The sequence below is a fragment of the Erinaceus europaeus genome, chromosome 11 (genome assembly GCF_950295315.1).
Source record: "Erinaceus europaeus chromosome 11, mEriEur2.1, whole genome shotgun sequence".
NCBI lineage: Eukaryota > Metazoa > Chordata > Mammalia > Eulipotyphla > Erinaceidae > Erinaceus > Erinaceus europaeus.
The window spans coordinates 74861374-74879863 of record NC_080172.1 but is presented as its reverse complement, the minus strand read 5'-3'; the positions used below and the strand labels follow the sequence as shown (position 1 = coordinate 74879863).

Genomic DNA, 18490 nt, shown 5'->3' with positions numbered 1-18490 from the left:
TATATATACATATATACATATATATATATGTGTGTGTGTGTATTTAGTAGAAGAATAAATATGAAGTGATAGCTTATTTTATTACATGTTTAATAATGGCTCTTATGTAGAAGCTAGTTTAAAAAAGGAGTTTCTTAAGCGGCTGCATTTTATCTGATTGCAAAGTAAGGAAAGAAATGGTAACATTTCATGCTTAATCTATCCCTATGGTCCCCCCCCCTTCCATTTGCTTCAGTCATTTTTATGAATTTCATTTAAAGAGATCTGCATTTCTAAGAGCAAGTATGTTTTCATTCCATTGGAGTTTAGAATGGTTCACATTATTGTGGGTGTTTTATTTTCATTAGATTAAAATATAGTTCTCAATAAATGTGTACTTGTCTTCTGGACTCTTGTTTTACAGTGCTGTCCAACCACAGTATAATTGTGAATCACATAGACATTTTAGGGGCACATCTGGTTGAGCACACACACCACATACACATTTTAAATGCCCCATTGAAAGACGTAATTAATAATTACTAATAAAATAATACTTTAACTCAAAATATTACCTTTTAACTTGTACTTTATATGTATAACATTTTTCAGTTTTAACTATTCACATTTCAGTAGTGTGGTAGCCACATATGATTAATGTCTGATTAATACAATGTAGACCTAGAGAGTCAAAACTCTCTAGAGAGTTATTTCTCTTCTATGATTTGGATTTGGTCAGTGTAATAACTAGTTATAGTGAATTTTTGGTTCATTGGGACAAAAAAAAAAGAGGAAATGTTTGGCAAATAGGACTTCTTGATTGCATTTGTTTTTTTGTATACATGTTCATACTCCTATGAAATTTCAGTTTATGTCTGTAACTTGTAGCATAAATGCAGTTCCAACTACAATGAAGATTTTGTGCTACAGTTAGAGAAGGAGTTGGTCCAAGCGCGTTTGAGTGAAGCTGAATCTCAGTGTGCACTAAAGGAAATGCAGGATAAAGTACTGGATATTGAGAAGGTAAGAATAACATTAATATTATTATTAATGAGATATTCTTATTAGAGAAGACATGTGATAGATGCTTGTTAAGGTTTAATTAAGAAGTTAAATTAGATTTTGAGTTTTTGTAAGTTAGAAATCCAAGATTGACTAAGAGCAGGCTGGCAGGATAGCTCACTTGAATAATGTACTTGCTTTGTCATGATCAGGTTTGAACCCAGCCCTCACCTCCCTGAAGGAAGCTTTGATGCTGTGGTGTCTTTGTCTCTATATTCCTACCTGATGAAGTACAGCTAGAACGTTGAGGCCCTAGTGATGACATTTGATGCAGGAATTTTGCTCCTTGGAATACTGAAAAATTGAAAAACACACACACACACATAATTTTTATACATGTATTCATAGTATCACTATTTATAGTATCCCAAAAATAGAAACAGTCCAAATTTTTATGATAAATAGATAAATAAAATATGGAATATCCATACAATAGAGTATTCTTTAACAACAAAAAGCTGTGGGCCAGGCTGGGGAGATAACATGGTGGTTTGTATGGTAGACTCTCATGCCTGAGGTGCTGTAGGCCCCAGATTCAATCCCTGGCATCATCATAAGCCAGAGCAGTGCTCTGATCAAAAGAATTAAAAAGGGGGGGGGGAGCGGGAGGGAATGAGGAGAAGGAGGAAAGAAGAAAAGGAAAAATGCTAGCTTTGAAAACATTATGCTGAGTGAAAGAAACTAATCATAAAAGGCCACATATTTATGTGAAATGTCCAAAATTGACATCCACAGAAATAGAAAGCTGATTAGTGGTTGTCAGAAATTTGGAGAGGTGGGAGAGGGAATGAGAAATGACCATTAATGGATATATGGTTTCTTTTTGGGTTGATTACAATTCTTTTGTGATGATGGTTGCATAAACCTGTGAATACTCTTAAATGTCTCACTGTCTAGATTTTTTTTTAAGTTTTTAAAAAATATTTATTCCCTTTTGTTGCCCTTGTTTTATTGTTGTGGTTATTGATGTCGTCATTGCTGGATAGGACAGAGAGAAATGGAGAGAGGAGGGGAAGACGGGGGAGAGAAAGATAGACACCTGCAGACCTGCTTCACTGCCTGTGAAGCGACTCCCCTGCAGTGGGGAGCCAGGGGCTCGAACCGGGATCCTTTGTCTGGTCCTTGTGCTTTGTGCCACCTGCGCTTAACCCGCTGCACTACACTGACTAGATTTTTAAAGTGGTTTTTTATTTGTGAATTATATTTCAGTAAAACTCTAAAATTAAGTACAATTACATATGACAAAAATAGCTTTAATGTTTGCTAAACTTTATTTTTTATATTAAAAACCTCAAGTTAAATACTCTTTTGCTTTAGAGAAACAACTCTTTTCCCGATGAGAATAACATTGCAAGGCTTCAGGAAGAACTCATTGCTGTGAAACTGAGAGAAGCAGAAGCTATTATGGGCTTGAAAGAACTTAGACAACAAGTCAAGGACTTAGAGGAACATTGGCAGGTATATCAACATGTGCTTTTTAAAAAAGACCTAAAGCATGTTATCCAATCTTCATGTATCTGATAGAGCTGGTGACAAATACAGGGATTTGAGTTTAAACTGAGAACCATTTAATATGGGAAATAGAGCATTCATCAACAGGAAATGTCTTTAAACTGTTTTCCCCTTTTTTAAAACATTATTTTTATTTTAATTTTTTTTCCAGAACATTGCTCAGCTCTGGTTTACAGTGGTACAGCTGATCAAACCAGGGACCTTGGAGCCTCAGGCATGGAAGTCTTTTTGCTATCTTCTACCCTATTTCTCCTTTTCAAAATTTATAATTAAGTTAAAAGAGACTAAGTGTTACTTTTTTATCCTTTATTGGGGGCAGTTAATGTTTTACAGTTGATAGTAAAATATAGTAGTTGGTATATATGTAACATTTCTCATTTTTCCACATAACACTCTAACACCCCCAGCTTAGTCCTCCTTGCCATCGTGCTCAGGACCTGAACACTCCCTCCCACCCAGAGTCCATTACTTTAGTGCAATACATCAACGTTTTGTTTTTATACCATTGTGATTTATATAACTCTGTCCAAAGACCTTATTATATGAAAATGTTCACTTATTGAGTACGTATTTCTTCTCCTAGTCATACTAACTAACATCGTTGGTAAGTATGGAATATTAGAAGAGTGACTGAGCTCCAGTGGCGCAATATATAGAAGAGTGACAACAATATAAATTTGATTAGACATTTGCAGTGTCTTTTGAAAATAGTTTATTTCAGAATATACATCAGATATCACTTGTTTATACTCACAGACTTATTCACATATGACAATTATTGACAAGTAATAAAAAATAATACTCTAAAACGAAAAAGGAACAATTTTTAAAAAATATTTATTTATTTTATTTAGATGCAGACAGAGACAGACACAGAGAGAAACACCAGAGCACTGCTCAGCTCTGGTTTATGGTGGTGTGGGGGATTGAACTTGGGACTTTGGAGCCTCAGGCGTGAGAGTCTTGTTTGCATAACCATTATGCTATCTCCCTACCCAGGAATACTTTTTTTAAATTACACATACTTTCAAAATAGTGATCTTTATACAAATTTGGAGTGGGGATGCATCTAGAAAAGAGCGAATTCAACCATTGATAATACCATCGCATTAAAATTTTTAACTGTAGTTAATGAAAAAGATCACAGGGGATCAGGGAAAGATAGACCACCTCACTGTTCACATGTAGTCAAACTTGTGGTCTCAGGTTTGCAAAGATGCATTCTACTTGCCATCTATATATTCCACAACTTTTAAAAATGCTTTTTTTTTTTTTTTTTGCCTCTGAGGTTATCGCTAGGGATTCGTGCTTGCACTACAAATTCACTGCTCCTGGTGAACTTTATTTGTTTTTCATTTTTTAATTGAATAGGATAGAGAGAAATTGAGAGAGGAAGGGGAGGTAGAGAGGAGAGAAAAAGATAGACACCTGCAGACATGCTTCACTGCCTACTGCCTGTGAAGTGTCCCCTCTGCAGATGGGGATCTGGAGGCTTGAACCAGGGTCTTGTGTAGGTCCTTGCATTTCATACTGTGTGCACTTAACTTAGTGGGACACTGCTCAACCCCCAAAAATCCATTTTGTGGGTCTGGGTGGTGGTACACCCAGTTGAGCACAGACATTACCATGTGTAAGGACCTGGGTTCCAGCACCTGCTCTCTATCTGCAGGGGGTCAATTCACAAGTGGTAAGACAAGCCTGCAGATGTCTCTCATACTTTCTCTTTCTATTTCCCCCTGCTCTCTCAATTTCTCTGTCTTATCAAATAAAATAGAAAGAGAAAGGAAAAAATGGCCACAGTGGATTCACAGTGCCAGCATCAAGCCTAGGTGTTAACCCTGGTAACAAACATAGATAGATAGATAGATAGATAGATAGATAGATAGATAGATAGATAGATAGATGTAACCCGGATAACAAGATAGATAGGTAGGTAGATAGATGTAACCCTGGTAACTAGATAGATAGATAGATAGATAGATAGATGTAACCCTGATAACAAGATAGATAGGTAGGTAGATAGATATAACCCTGGTAACAAGATAGGTAGGTAGATAGATAGACATACAGACAGACAGGTGCATTTTGTAAAAGCATCAGTTAAATTGGACATTAAAAGCAAAATAAAACCAATCCTGTACAGATATTTTCTAACACTGTTGTTGATTACTAATAATTTTAATTCATGAATGGCTCTTGTTTCTTGCTTTCATGGAATTTCATCGAAAAGAATATTAAATTTACCTTATAAAAATAGTAGAGTGGGGGAAGATATGATAGTTATGCCAAGAAACTCTCATTCCTGAGGCTCCAGAGTCCCAGGTTCAATCCCCTGCACCACCATACACCATAAGCCAGAGCTGAGCAGTGCTCTTGGTAAAAAAAAAAAAAAAAAAAAAAAAAATTTATATATATATATATATATATATATATACATACACATATACACATATATATTAATATTAGAGAGAGGGCTGGAAAGATAGCTCACCTGGTACAGTGCCTGTCTTGTGATGCCTGCAATGAAGGAGAACTTTCTGTGTTGTGGTATTCTTTCTTCTCTCTGTCTCTGTTTCTTTTTTTCCCCTTCTTCCTGTCTGAAAAAGTAGTGAAGTCCCTTCAGTGACAAAAAATTAGGGTGAAATTTGATTTGTTATAATAATCCATAGTATTAAGCATTTGTTTTATGTCCCAGGTCTACCACTTACTGGCTGCGTAACCTCCGTAGCATTTTTAATTGTGATTAGACAATTTCCATTTTCTGATTTGTATAATAAAAATAATTTCTCATTTTTAAGATTTTTGAAAGATTAAATAAACTAAATACTTACCAAGTACACAATATGGTATTGACCCTAAAAATATACTTAGTAAAGTTAGCTCTTATCTTGATAATGGGAAAATATGTTGCAATATAGCTTTTTTTTTTTTTGTATTTGTGTTTTAGCGCCATTTAGCACGAACTACTGGAAGATGGAAAGACCCACCTAAGAAAAATACAGTGAATGAGTTACAAGATGAGCTTATGACCATTCGGCTCAGAGAAGCTGAAACACAAGCAGAAATAAGAGAAATAAAACAAAGAATGATGGAAATGGAAACACAGGTATGATGGGAAAGCTCAGCAACTTTAAAAAATATGTATTAGCGGGAGTCGGGCGGTAGCGCAGCAGGTTAAGCACACGTGGTGCAAAGTGCAAGGACCGGCAGAAGGATCCCAGTTCGAACGCCCGGCTCCCCACCTGCAAGGAGGTGCCTTCACTGGCGCTGAAGCAGGTCTGCAGGTGTCTATCTTTCTCTCCCCCTCTCTATCTTCCCCTCCTCTCTCCATTTCTCTCTGTCCTGTCTAATAACAACGACATCAATGACAACAACAATAATAACTACAATAACAATGAAAAACTAAGGGCAATGAAAGGGAAAATAAATAAAAGAAAATCCTTTAATATCTATATATTCGCAAATTAGAAGTATTTATACAGTGTATATCATCTTTTATAGAGAGCTTAGGGGTAGACATCTGAAACGGTCTGGACTATAGTTTTCTAGCCCAAATAGAAAAAGGTGAAAATTGGATTGTTATCTAAGATTTAATGTCTTCTCTTTCTCCTTCACTTTTTTGTTTATTTGTTTTTTGTTACGTTTGTTTTCCAAAGCACTCCTCAGCTCTGATTTATGGTAGTGCTAAGGATTGAATCTGGGATTTTGGGACCTCAGACAAGAGTGTGTTTGCATAACCATTATGCTATCTATCCCTACCAGTTTTAGGGTTTTCTTTAACTAATTCAGCAAAGTTTCAACTAATAATAAAATTCTATTTTAATTTTTGCTTTTGTTGGTCAGTTTGAGAGAGGATATTCATGAGGAACAAAGCTTCTCAAGTTTTATAGTATTAACATTTTAAATTAGACATTTCTCTTTTTATTATTATCTTTATTTATTTATTGGATAGAGACAGCCATGAATCAAGAGGGCAGGGGAGAGACAGAAGAGAAGACAGAGGTGGGCTTGGCTGTAGCACAGCCAGTTAAGTGCATGTAGTGAAAAGCACAAGAACTGATGTAAGGATCCTAGTTCGAGCCCCCGGCGGGGGTGGGGGTTTGGGGGGGAGGGCTAGCTTCATGAACAATGAAGCAGGTCTGAGCCCAGCAATAACCCTGGAGGCAGGGGGAAAAATACACACACACACACACACACACACACACACACACACACACACACACACACACACACACCACACACATACACACACACACACACATTTATGTTTCCTAAAGTTGTTTAATGTAGTGACTAAACAGTCAATTCAGAATTACATTTCTTGTCAAATTCTATGCTAATTCCCTAATTATATCATACATATACTTGATTCAGTCTGAAGGTTCCTTTCTATTACATTTTACATTATAAAAATACATTTGCTTTTTCTAGGTACATTCATTTTATCCATATTCTATTTTCTATATTCTCTGTAATGTGATCTGAAAATACCCAGTCAGTCAGTAGGGGGCATAGTTATCTCATGTTTCATTTTGTTCACCAAAATAGTCAAATGATCATTTCAACATGAACATGCTAACATGAATATGGAAATGCTTTAGAATAAATGTATCTTGTTTTACATGTTCAAAGGTATTTTCTTGTCTCTTTTATTATTAAAATAATAGATTATAAAAAGTAGAAGTCTAACAGTGGGACGTTTTATAATCAGAGTTTTAACCTCAGTATAGATACTAAAGATATAACTAGAATTTTGAATTCAGTGTTAAGGATTTATTTCAGAGTGGATATAGGCAAATAACTAAGATTCAACAAACATGGTTTTGAGAACTTGTGAATACAAAAGCCTGTTTTACTATCACAGAACTTAACACTCAATAAATTAGGCTTACACAAACTATTATTAATACAATTTCATATGATATGTATTCTTATATCTCTGATAAACACTATATATATAGATTTTTTGTTTGTTTTTACCAGAGAACTCCTCAGTTCTGGTTTATGGTGAAGCTGGGAATTGGATCTGGGAGGTTGGAGCCTCAGGCAGTAAAGTTGGGTGTTTGCTTGTTTGTTTGTTTTTGCATAACCATTATGCTTTTTCTGTAGCCCTAGATAAATTTTTAAAAATTTAGTTGGACAAATGACTGTGCAGCCTTGTAAGTATACTAAAATCCAGTGTGGACTGCAGCCCAAGGAGGTAGCACAGTGGGTAAAGCATTGGACTTTGAAGCCTGAGGTCCCAGGTTCTATCCCCTGTATTGTATGTGCCACAGTGACGCTTTAATTATCTCTCTCTTCCTCTCTCCCCCATTCTCTTTCAGATAAGTAAATATATAAATCCTTTTTTAAAGTGAACTATATTTATATTGAGTATCTGAGTGTGTTTCAATAAACCTATAAAATGCAGTGTCAGTCTCTTAGTTATTATGCTTAGTCCATATTTTGTGATACCATTTATTTACTTATACTTTTTTACTTTTGTTATCATTTTTTTAACCCATAGCATTGCTTAGGTCAGGCTTAGGTGGAGCTAAGAGATTGAACCTGGGACCTCAAAGCTATAAGCATGAAAAAAATTCTTCCATAACCACGTAGATAGCTTCCAGGATTTGAGATGCTATTTGAATCAATATCTAACCTTACCAGTTATCCCAGTTATTTTGCTTGTTTTATCTGTTTTTGTTTTTGTTTGTTCCTTATTTTTTTCTTTTTCTACTTTTTTTGTGGGGGGTTGGGGTGGGGAAGTTATTTGGGATTTATTGATTTTATTTGTTTTTATTTATTTATTATTAGAGACAGAGAAATTGAGAGGGGAATGGAAGATAGAGAAGGAAAGGGATAGAGCCACACCTGCAACCCTGCTTTACCTCTTGTAAAGCTTTCCCCCTGCAGGTGGGGACCAGGGGCTTGAACCTGGGTCCTTGTGCTTATAGTACAAGGTCCTTATAATACATTTTCAATTCTTCCTCCCATCCTTTGTGCTATTTTTTGTGATATATTTTATTTTTAAATAGATATAAACATATGTGCTACTGATTTTGCTCTAATCAATCAGTTGTCTTTCATAAAAATTTTATATGATTGTATGAAATCTCCCTGTAGTTATTCATTTCAGTCCTCTATTTCTTTGTTAGATTCATTATTTCTGTCATGTCATATCTCTTCTACTTGTTTTGTTGTCTTTCATCTCTATTTCACTAAGCATAATTACCTCCAGTTCCATCTATTTTGAGAACTTTATTTTTTATTTTATTATTTTTTTACTTGAGCACTGTTCAGGGGATTGAACCTGGAACTTTGGATCCTCAGGCATGAGAGTCTCTTTGCGTAGCCATTGTGTTAACTACCCCTGCCCTGCTTGAGAGCTTTAACATTTTTTATATTGCTAGTCTGCTGGCAGTGGGGTCTGTTAATTTTTTAAGTATATATTTTTTCATTTAATATATATATACATATACATATAATATACACACTGCATGTGAATTCTGTCTTTGTTGTTCTTTTAGTATACTAAGTCACTTTTCTAGTCACATATTGTATAAGCCAGAAATCTGTTATACTTTTTTATTTTTTATTTTCTGTATGGGCAGGGGATGTTACTGGTTTATAGTCCACAGGAAAATACAGTACTTTGTGTAACATTTCTCAGTTTTCTGCATAGCACTCTAATCCCCTACCTAGGTCCTCCTCTGCCATCATGTTCCAGGACCTGAACACTCCCCTCCACTGCCACCCCAGAGTCTTTTACTTTGGTGCAATTCACTAACTCCAGTCCAGGTTCTGTTTTGTTTCCCCTTCTGTTCTTATTTTTCATCTGTTTCTGGCTTATATCACTTTATATGTTTCCTTCAAGCTCCATCCAAGATGAGGTGAAGAAGGTGAATTCACCATTTTTTTTTTCCCCCTCCAGGGTTATTGCTGGGCTCGGTGCCTGCACCATGAATCCACCGCTCCTGGAGGCCATTTTTTTTTCCCCTTTTGTTGCCCTTGTTGTAGCTTCGTTGTGGTTATTATTATCGCCCTTGTTGACGCAATTCGTTGTTGGATAGGACAGAGAGAAATGGAGAGAGGAGGGGAAGACAGAGAAGGGGAGAGAAAGATAGACACCTGCAGACCTGCTTCACCGCCTGTGAAGCGACTCCCCTGCAGGTGGGGAGCCAGGGGCTCGAACCAGGATCCTTACGCCGGTCCCTGCGCTTTGTGCCACATGCGCTTAACCCACTGCGCCACCGCCCGACCCCCTGAATTCACCATTTTTAATAGCTGAGTAGTATGCCATTGCAATATATATCTCACAAATTACTCAGCCACTTACCTGTTGTTGGACAGCTGGGTTACTTCCAGGTTTGGGCTACTACAAGTTGTGCTGCTATGAACATAGGTACACCCAAATATTTTTGGATGATGCGTTTGGTTCCTTAGGATATATGCCCAGGAGAGGAATTTTAGGGTCATAGGGTAGGTCCACTTCTAGTCTTCTGAGAGTTCTCCAGACTGTTCTCCACAGGGGTTGGACCAACTTACATTCCCCCCACCAGCAGTGCAGGAGGGTTCCTTCATCCCCACAACCTTGGTAGCAGCATTTTTTGCTGCTACCATTTCTGACGTATGACATTCTCATTGAAGTGGCTTCTCATTGTTATCTTTATTTGCATTTCTCTGACAATTGCTGCTCCTGGTGACCATATTTCCATTTTATTGGATAGGATACAGAGAATTTGAGAGAGGATGGGAATATAGAGAGGGAGAAAGACACCTGCAGACCTGCTTCACTGTTGATGAAGTGTCCTCCCTGCAGGTGGGGAGCCAGAGGCTCAAGTCTGGTTCCTTGTGCATGTCCTTGTGTTTAAATATACTGTGTGTGCTTAAACAGGTGCACCACTACCCGGTCCCCATCCTTTCTCTATTTAATAGTCAGGGCACCATTGTCGAAGATAGATGTCCATCGGTGCGGGGGTTTTAATTTATTTTAATGAGAGCTATATAGGTAGAGAAACAGGCCAGAGGGGCCAGAGCACTGCTCAGCTTTGGCTTATAATAGTGCTGGTGATTGGATCTGGGACTTCAGAGTCTCAGGCATGAAAATTTTCTTCGTATAGCCTGTAAACTATCTTCCTAGCCCTCAAACATTTACTTTATCCCATTCTCTGTTCTGAAATTTCAATTATATGTGTGCTAGATTGTCTCTTGTCAGTTCTTTCTCTTTACATCTTTTTATTTTTCTCTGTGTTTTAATTTCTCTTAGTTGAACTATTTCTGTTGAATTGTTGAGTTCAGGATTGGCAAGGTAGCTCACTTGAATAATGTGCTACTTTAATATATGTGTGACCCAAGTTTGAACTTGACCCCCCACCACACTGAAGGAAACATCGGTTCTGTGGTATCTTTCTCTGTCTTAAAAAAAAAAAAGTGGATGGGGAAGCTAGGGTGACAGCAGGCTAGTTATGCAGACTTTAATGCCTGAGCCTTCAAAGCCCCAGGTTCATTCCCAGCAAGTCACCATGTGGAGTGTCTTGTCCCTTTTGCAGGTGGGGAATGCGGGCTCAACCCAAATCCTTGCGCGTGGTAATGTATGTACTCAACCAGACGCACAACGGTTTATCCCTTTGAATCTTTTTTTAAAGGTTGACTTATTTATTTATTTTTGAATGAGAGAAAACCAGAGCTTCACTCTGGAAAATGTAATACAGGGAGTGAATGTGAGATGTCATGGTTTCAGAGTCCAATGTTTTTTTTTTTTCCCTTTTGTTGCCTTTTTTTATTGTTGTTGTCATTGTTAGATAGGACAGAGAGAAATGGAGAGAGGAGGGGAAGACAGTGAAGGGGAGAGAAAGATAGACACCTGCAGACCTGCCTCACCGCCTGTGAAGTGACTCCCCTATGGGTGGGGAGCCGGCGCTGGAACTGGGATCTTTACGCTGGTCCTTGCACTTTGTATCATATGCGCTTAACACTCTGCACTACCGCCCAACTCCCCAGGGTTCAAGCCTCTTGCCCCTATCTATAGGCAGTGAGCTTCAAAAGTCATGAAGCAAAACTTCAGGTGTCTCTTTTTTTTTTATTGAGGAATTAATGTTTTACATTCAACAGTAAGTACAATAGTTTGTACATGCATAACACTCCCCAGATTCCCATATAACAATACAACCCCCACTAGGTCCTCTGTCATCCTTCTTGGACCTGTATTCTCCCCACCCACCCCCACCCCAGAGTCTTTTACTTTAGTGCGATACGCCAATTCCATTTTAGGTTCTACTTGTGTTTTCTTTTCTGATCTTGTTTTTCAACTTCGGCCTGAGAGTGAGATCATCCCATATTCATCCTTCTGTTTCTGACTTACATCACTCAACATGATTTTTCCAAGGTCCATCCAAGATCAGCTGAAAACGGTGAAGTCACCATTTTTTACAGCTGAGTAGTATTCCATTGTGTATATATACCACAACTTGCTCAGCCACTCATCTGTTGTTGGACACCTGGGTTGCTTCCAGGTTTTGGCTATTACAAATTGTGCTGCCAAGAACATATGTGTACACACATCTTTTTGGATGGATGTGTTGGGTTCCTTAGGCTATATCCCCAGGAGAGGAATTGCAGGGTCATAGGGTAGGTCCATTTCTAGTCTTCTGAGAGTTCTCCAGACTGTTCTCCACAGAGGTTAGACCAATTTACATTCCCACCAGCAGTGTAGGAGAGTTCCTTTGACCCCACACCCTCTTCAGCATTTGCTGCTCTTACCTTTTCTGATGTATGATATTCTTACAGAAGTGAAGTGGTATCTCATTGTTGTCTTGATTTGCATTTCTCTGACAATCAGAGACTTGGAGCGTTTTTTCATGTGTTTCTCGGCCTTTTGGATCTCTTCTGTGGTGAATATTCTGTCCATGTCCTCCCCCCATTTTTGGATGGGGTTATTTGTTGTCTTATTGAGTTTGGCAAGCTCTTTATATGTGTTGGTTGTTAAACTCTTGTCTGATGTATGGCATGTAAAGATCTTCTCCCATTCTGTGAGGGGTCTCTTGGTTTGGGTAGTGGTTTCTTTTGCTGTGAAGAAGCTTTTTAATTTGATGTAGTCCCATAGGTTTATACTTGCCTTAGTCTTCTTTGTAATTGGATTTGTTTCATTGAAGATGTCTTTATAATTTATGCAGAAAAGAGTTCTGCCAATATTTTCTTCTAAGTATCTGGTAATTTCTGGTCTAACATCCAAGTCCTTGATCCACTTGGAATTTACTTTTGTATTTGGTGAAATACAGTGGTTCAGTTTCATTCTTCTGCATGTTTCAACCCATTGTTTCCAACACCATTTGTTGAAGAGACTCTGCCTTTGTCAAAGATTCGATGTCCATAGGTGTGGGGGCTAGAGTCCAATGTTTTGCTCACTGCATGTTCTCCGACACTATTTGAGCTCACTGATCCTTTTTCATTTTGAGTTGTCTGGTGAGCTATTGAAGACATTCTTCACACCTATTGTGTTTTTAATTCTAGCATTTTTTGGGGGGTAAAGAATTTATTTATTCATGAGAAAGAGAGGAGAGAACAAACCAGACATCACTTTGTACATGTGTTGCCAGGGATTGAACTCAGAACTTCTTGCTTGAGAGTCCAATGTTTTATCCACTGTGCCACCTCTTGGACCACACATTTTTTAATTTTTATAATTTTCTCTACTGACAGTACCTGTCTGATCTTACGTATTTTTCATCTTTCCTTTAGAGCCTTTAGCTTAGTGGTCACAGTTACTCGTAATTCCTTTTCACATGATTTCATGTCTATGTTGTAAATGGATCTAGTTCTATTGATTGCTTTTTCTCTCGGTGTAGTGGTGTTTTTATTGATGTTGATTTTATCCTTTACTCTGAAAACTGATTATCTTTTGTAGGACAGTAGATTAGTGTAGTTTCTGTGCCTGGAAATGGATACACCTTTTCTCTTGTTAGGCCTTTAATGTGGAGGACTTGAGTTAATATAGTCAGGAGTTGGGCTGGGTTTGAGGTTTGTTGTTTTGTGGTTACCCTTATTGCACCACATTCTTCAAATTCCTCTAGCAATATCTCATTTTTAGAATGGGGGCTGGCTCGCCAAAGGATTTTTCTACACTTGATCTTGACCAAAGGCTTAGAAGTGATGCCAATATGTTTTCTCAATGACTTCAATTTTTCTCTCTCTAGTACTTCAGAAAGGACTGATCTCCAATGGTATATGTTGCTATTTATCACAGGAAATCGGAGGTGCAGAGTTATTCACTATTGTTGTGATAAAACCTCAGCCTTAATCTGCACTATGCCCCTGACCCTATGATGTTTGACCTTCTTACTGCCTCTACCCATACCCAGCTATAGTTCTAGGTTCAAATAATACTCCTGCCCCTACTACAGAAGCAATGGTCACCCTCAGCTGTATTTATTGTTTATTTATTAGACTAACTCTTTGAAGCCCTATAAGAGAGTATCACGATTTGGTGCCCTGGCTGTTAGTCTGTCTCCCTCTTCAGACCTGTGACATGGAGACCTCTTTCTCAAGATTTTCATCAATCTCTTTTCCATGTGTGTGTGGCACAGGGACCTTATGCATGTGAGATACCATTGCTGAGCGTCCTCCTTAGATTTTTTTAAAATTCTTTATTTTAGATAAAGAGAAAAAGAAGAGAGGGATAGAAAAGAGGAGAGAGAAGGGGAGGTGAGCTAGGCAGAAACACCTCAGCACCGCTTCACAACCTATACAATTTCCTAGTGCTGTCTACAGTGCCAAGTGTCCATGGTGCTCTCATGTGATGCTAAGGTTCAAATGCAGGATGTTGAGCTTGGTAAGAAGGTGTTCTAATAGGTGAGCATCCACCTGAGCCCTTGGTAATCTTGTGAGTACCTGTTTTGATACCTGAAGACTTTGTGAACTCTGCTTCCCCCTTAGGCCCCATACACTCTGTGAGCACCCACTTGCTATCTACCAATGTGGTGTGTATTTATTTTTTAATTTTTCTTTTTAAAAACTTTTATATTTATTTATTTTCCCTTTTGTTGCCATTGTTTTTTTTTATTGTTGTTATAGTTATTGTTGTTTTTATTGATGTCATCATTGTTAGATCAGAGAGTAATGGAGACAGGAAGGGAAGACAGGGAGAGAAAGATAGACACCTGCAGACCTGCTTCACCACCTGTGAAGGGACTTGCCTGTTAGGCTGGTCCTTATGCTTCTGGACACATGCACTTAACCCACTACACTACCAGCTGACTCCCTGTGGTGTTTATTCTAATTGGATTGTCTTAATGTCTTCTGTTCTCATCTGTCTGTCTCTCCTTTTATTTTGTGCTAATTTGCCCTCTGGCTTCACTGCTCTGGGATCAGCAAAAGTCATGAATATAAGGATTAGTAAGAATTCTCTATATCACCACTCATAGATCAAGTTTTCATTGTGATGTATGTAAAGTTGCATTGTTTTGCACTTTGTCTTTCTTACGTTTCTTTTTTTTTTCTATTTAATTGAATTTATTGGGTTTCTTTTTCTCTCAACTGGTTTGACATTAATTTTCTACTAGAATTTATTAACTGAAGAGCGAGAGAGGGAGAGAGAAAATGCTAAGTTTAATTTAGTAGTTTTCTTTTCCTTTTCTCTAGGAACCTAGGAAAAGCTTCATGTGTTCTTCTACATTCCAAGCTTGCATATTATTGTCCACTCTTATTTTTGATGCCACCAAATTACCAGATGTTGTTTTTATTGATTACCTTTTGCTTTTATTCCATCAGTGGAATAAACAATGTTTATCTCCAATAATGGAGAAACATTGAGTCAGATATTGTTTTATGAAGCCAGTACTCATTTGTCAACATTTTCCCTTGTCGTTTTATTATTCTTTCTGACTTCAGTCATGAGTTGTCAATGCTCTCTTTTTTTATTTAGTTTTTTATTTATAAAAAGGAAACATTGACTAAACCATAGGATAAAAGGGGGTAACAACTTCGCACAATTCCCACCACCAGAACTTCATATCCCATCCCCTCTCCTGATAGCTTTCCCATTCTTCAACCCTCTGGGAATATGGACCCAAGATCATTGTGGGATACAGAAGGTTGAAGGTCGGTCTGGCTTCTGTAATTGCTTCCCTGCTGAACATGGGCGTTGACAGGTCGATCCATACTCCCAGCCTTTCTCTCTCTTTCCCTAGTGGGGAAGGGCTCTGGGGAAACAGAGCTCCAGGACACACTGGTGGGGTTGTCTATCCAGGGAAGTCTGGTCACATCTGGAACCTGGTGGCTGAAAAGAGAGTTAACATACAAAGTCAAACAAATTGTTGAACAATCATGGACCTAAAGGCTAGAGTAATGCAGATGAAGTGTTGGGGATCCTCCATTTTGTAGATAGCTAGTAGGCATATTTTAGTTATATTTCAAAGGGCCTGTAGCTATACTTGTGTGTGTGTGTTTTTTTTTTTTTCTTTTTTCCTGAGCCTGAAATCTGATATGCAGGTGGATCCAAGTTATTGTCTGAGGAGATGCTGTCATGGCTGGGAAAAGGACCAGAAAGCTGGATCAGGGAAGAGAATAGCTCTCTAATATGGGAAAGGGGTATAAATATTGTTGACTATAAACCCCATCGATTTGATGTGATCTGGGGCCCATAATTAGCTTAAGAGCCTGTGTGACCTCTGCATCCCTCTAGATCTGAGCTCACATTCTGTGGTCATGAGTAGGAACATTCCAGGCTGCCCCAGTATCGGCCCTTCTTCCTCAGGTGTAGCATAGATTATGTTGTCCTTACTTGATGGAACATTCTCTACCATTGTTGATCCAGGTTGAGGGCAAGGTCCTATGGGGGGCCCACAAAGGGGTCTATTTTGTTGTTCCTGATAGAAATGACTGGTAACAATGGAGAGAGGGATTTATTTGAGTTCTAGGCCCATCATGTCTTGTTTGGGAATCTCAGGACTCCCCAATTAGGGCCCCAGCTGGTGGAATGGCCTTATAGTGACTAAAGAGTCATCATTAAAGTATGCCAGTCTCTTGCCCTTATTCAGCTTTTGCAGTCCCTGCTTTGATAAGGTTAGCTTTGGAGTGAGTGAGAGAACAGTAATAGGAAGTAGGTGGGGAGGATATCTAAGTCTAAGTAAACACTATTTCATTATGAAGTTGATATGGACTCACTACAGACTATTGTGTATTTTTGCTTTCAGGTGTATATTTTGCCCTAATTTATGGATACATGTGAACATGTGGTCTATATCTAGGTTTTGGGACTTTGTTAGGAAGTGAACCTCCTGGAATGGAATTAGAAAATACTATGAAAGGAAAGGTCTCACCCAAGTAATGAGGGTGAAGGGTTGGCATTCCATCCCTGACATCTTTGTACACAGTCTGAGATGAAGCATACTGAGATGGTACTCATTGCATCTATTAGGTTGGAATCGGTGGATGCGATATTATTTGGTAAGACTTGAGAGAAGCATGCAGGGAAGTGAGCCCCACCCCAGAGGTTCCAGGAGAAACATAGGCTCTATAGAGGATGGAGATTCCTGTTGTCTTAGGGTTTAAGAAGACAATAGATAGTTATTGCTATAATCATATTGTTTGGTAATTGGGTTAACTTTGAAAAATCCCTTTGTTAGGATTTGCTGTACCATATATACTATAACCATATTTTATGTCCTTTAACATTATTTGCATATAGCTATGCCACCGGTTGCTTTTGTTCTCCCTGGACTAAGCTTTTAAGAGAATCAACATTTCAAATACTCAGCCTATGTATTAAAAAATCTCAGTCTGTGCTTTAAAAAGTTTGAGACATTCAATCAGTTTTTCCCCTCTCATATTACTTAAATAGTGGTTTATATGACTACAAATTAATAGGCGTGCACATAAACACCATTCCCACCACCAAAAGACTGTGTCCCATCCCATCCTCTCCCCACACCCCCCACCCCATGAAGCTGAACATCCACCCTCACCCTCAACCCAGGAGGGTTTTTACTTTGGTGCCCTAGTACAAATTTTGTCAGATCCTGCTTTGAGTTTCCCTTTCTGTTCTTTCTCAATTTCTGTTTATGAGTGGGATCATCCTATACTCGTCTTTATCTTTCTGACTTAGCTCACTTAACATAATTCCTTCTAGCTCCATCCAAAATGGGTCAGAGAAGGTGGGTTCATTGTTCTCAATAGCTGCATAGCTTCCTTCAGTATTATTTGTTGTAACAATGTATAGTTGAAGATTTATATGTGTTTCCATTTTAAACTAGTTTTGCTTCCTGAACTGTGGATTCACATACATTGTTTTTTCAACTGTAAAAAAATAAATTTCACCTCTTGGTTTATTATCATATCTAAGACCATCATATATCACTTAAAAGAATCTTGTCCTATCTTTTGTTTTTTAAAAATTTTCATTTATAAGATGGAAGTATTGACAAGACTACAGGATAAGAGGGGTACAATTCCACCCAGTTCCCACCCCCAGAATTTCATATTCACTCCCCTCCCTTGATAGCTTCCCTATTTATCTCTCTGAGAGTATGGACCCAGGACCATTTTGGGGTGCAGAAGGTGGCAGGTCTGGCTTCTGTAATTGCTTCCCTCCTGAACATGGGCATTGGCAGGTCAATCCATACTCCGAGCCTGTCTCTTTCTCTCTCTCTCTGAGGCTCTGGGGAATCGGGGCTCCAGGACACATTGGTGGGGTCATCTGCCTAGGGAAATCAGGTTGACATCATGGTATCATCTGGAACCTGGTGGCTGAAAAAAGTTGATATAAATCAGAACAGATTGTTGGTTAATCATGAACCTAAAGGCAAGAATATTGCAATGTATCTTTTCTTTTCCCTGTTATTTCTATCTTATAAATCTCTATTTGGTATATTTCATGTATCCTTATTCTCTTTTCTGACCTCTGCTGGTACACTATTTCTTCATTGTAACTAATGTTGTATTTAACTTGTGGCTGAATTTC

At 38.2% G+C, this 18490-nt stretch overlaps 1 protein-coding gene across 7 annotated transcripts in view; it reads left to right on the top strand.

Moving 5' to 3' along the window:
• The window catches only part of EVI5 (ecotropic viral integration site 5), a 193254-nt gene that overhangs the window by 104100 nt on the left and 70664 nt on the right, over window positions 1–18490 (top strand). For all 7 annotated transcript variants that reach the window (XM_060202085.1, XM_016192653.2, XM_060202084.1 and 4 more), the window contains 3 exons: window positions 868–1002; window positions 2359–2499; window positions 5501–5659. In XM_060202085.1, the coding sequence (XP_060058068.1) occupies window positions 868–1002; window positions 2359–2499; window positions 5501–5659 (435 nt within the window). The remainder of the gene's footprint in view (window positions 1–867; window positions 1003–2358; window positions 2500–5500; window positions 5660–18490) is intronic.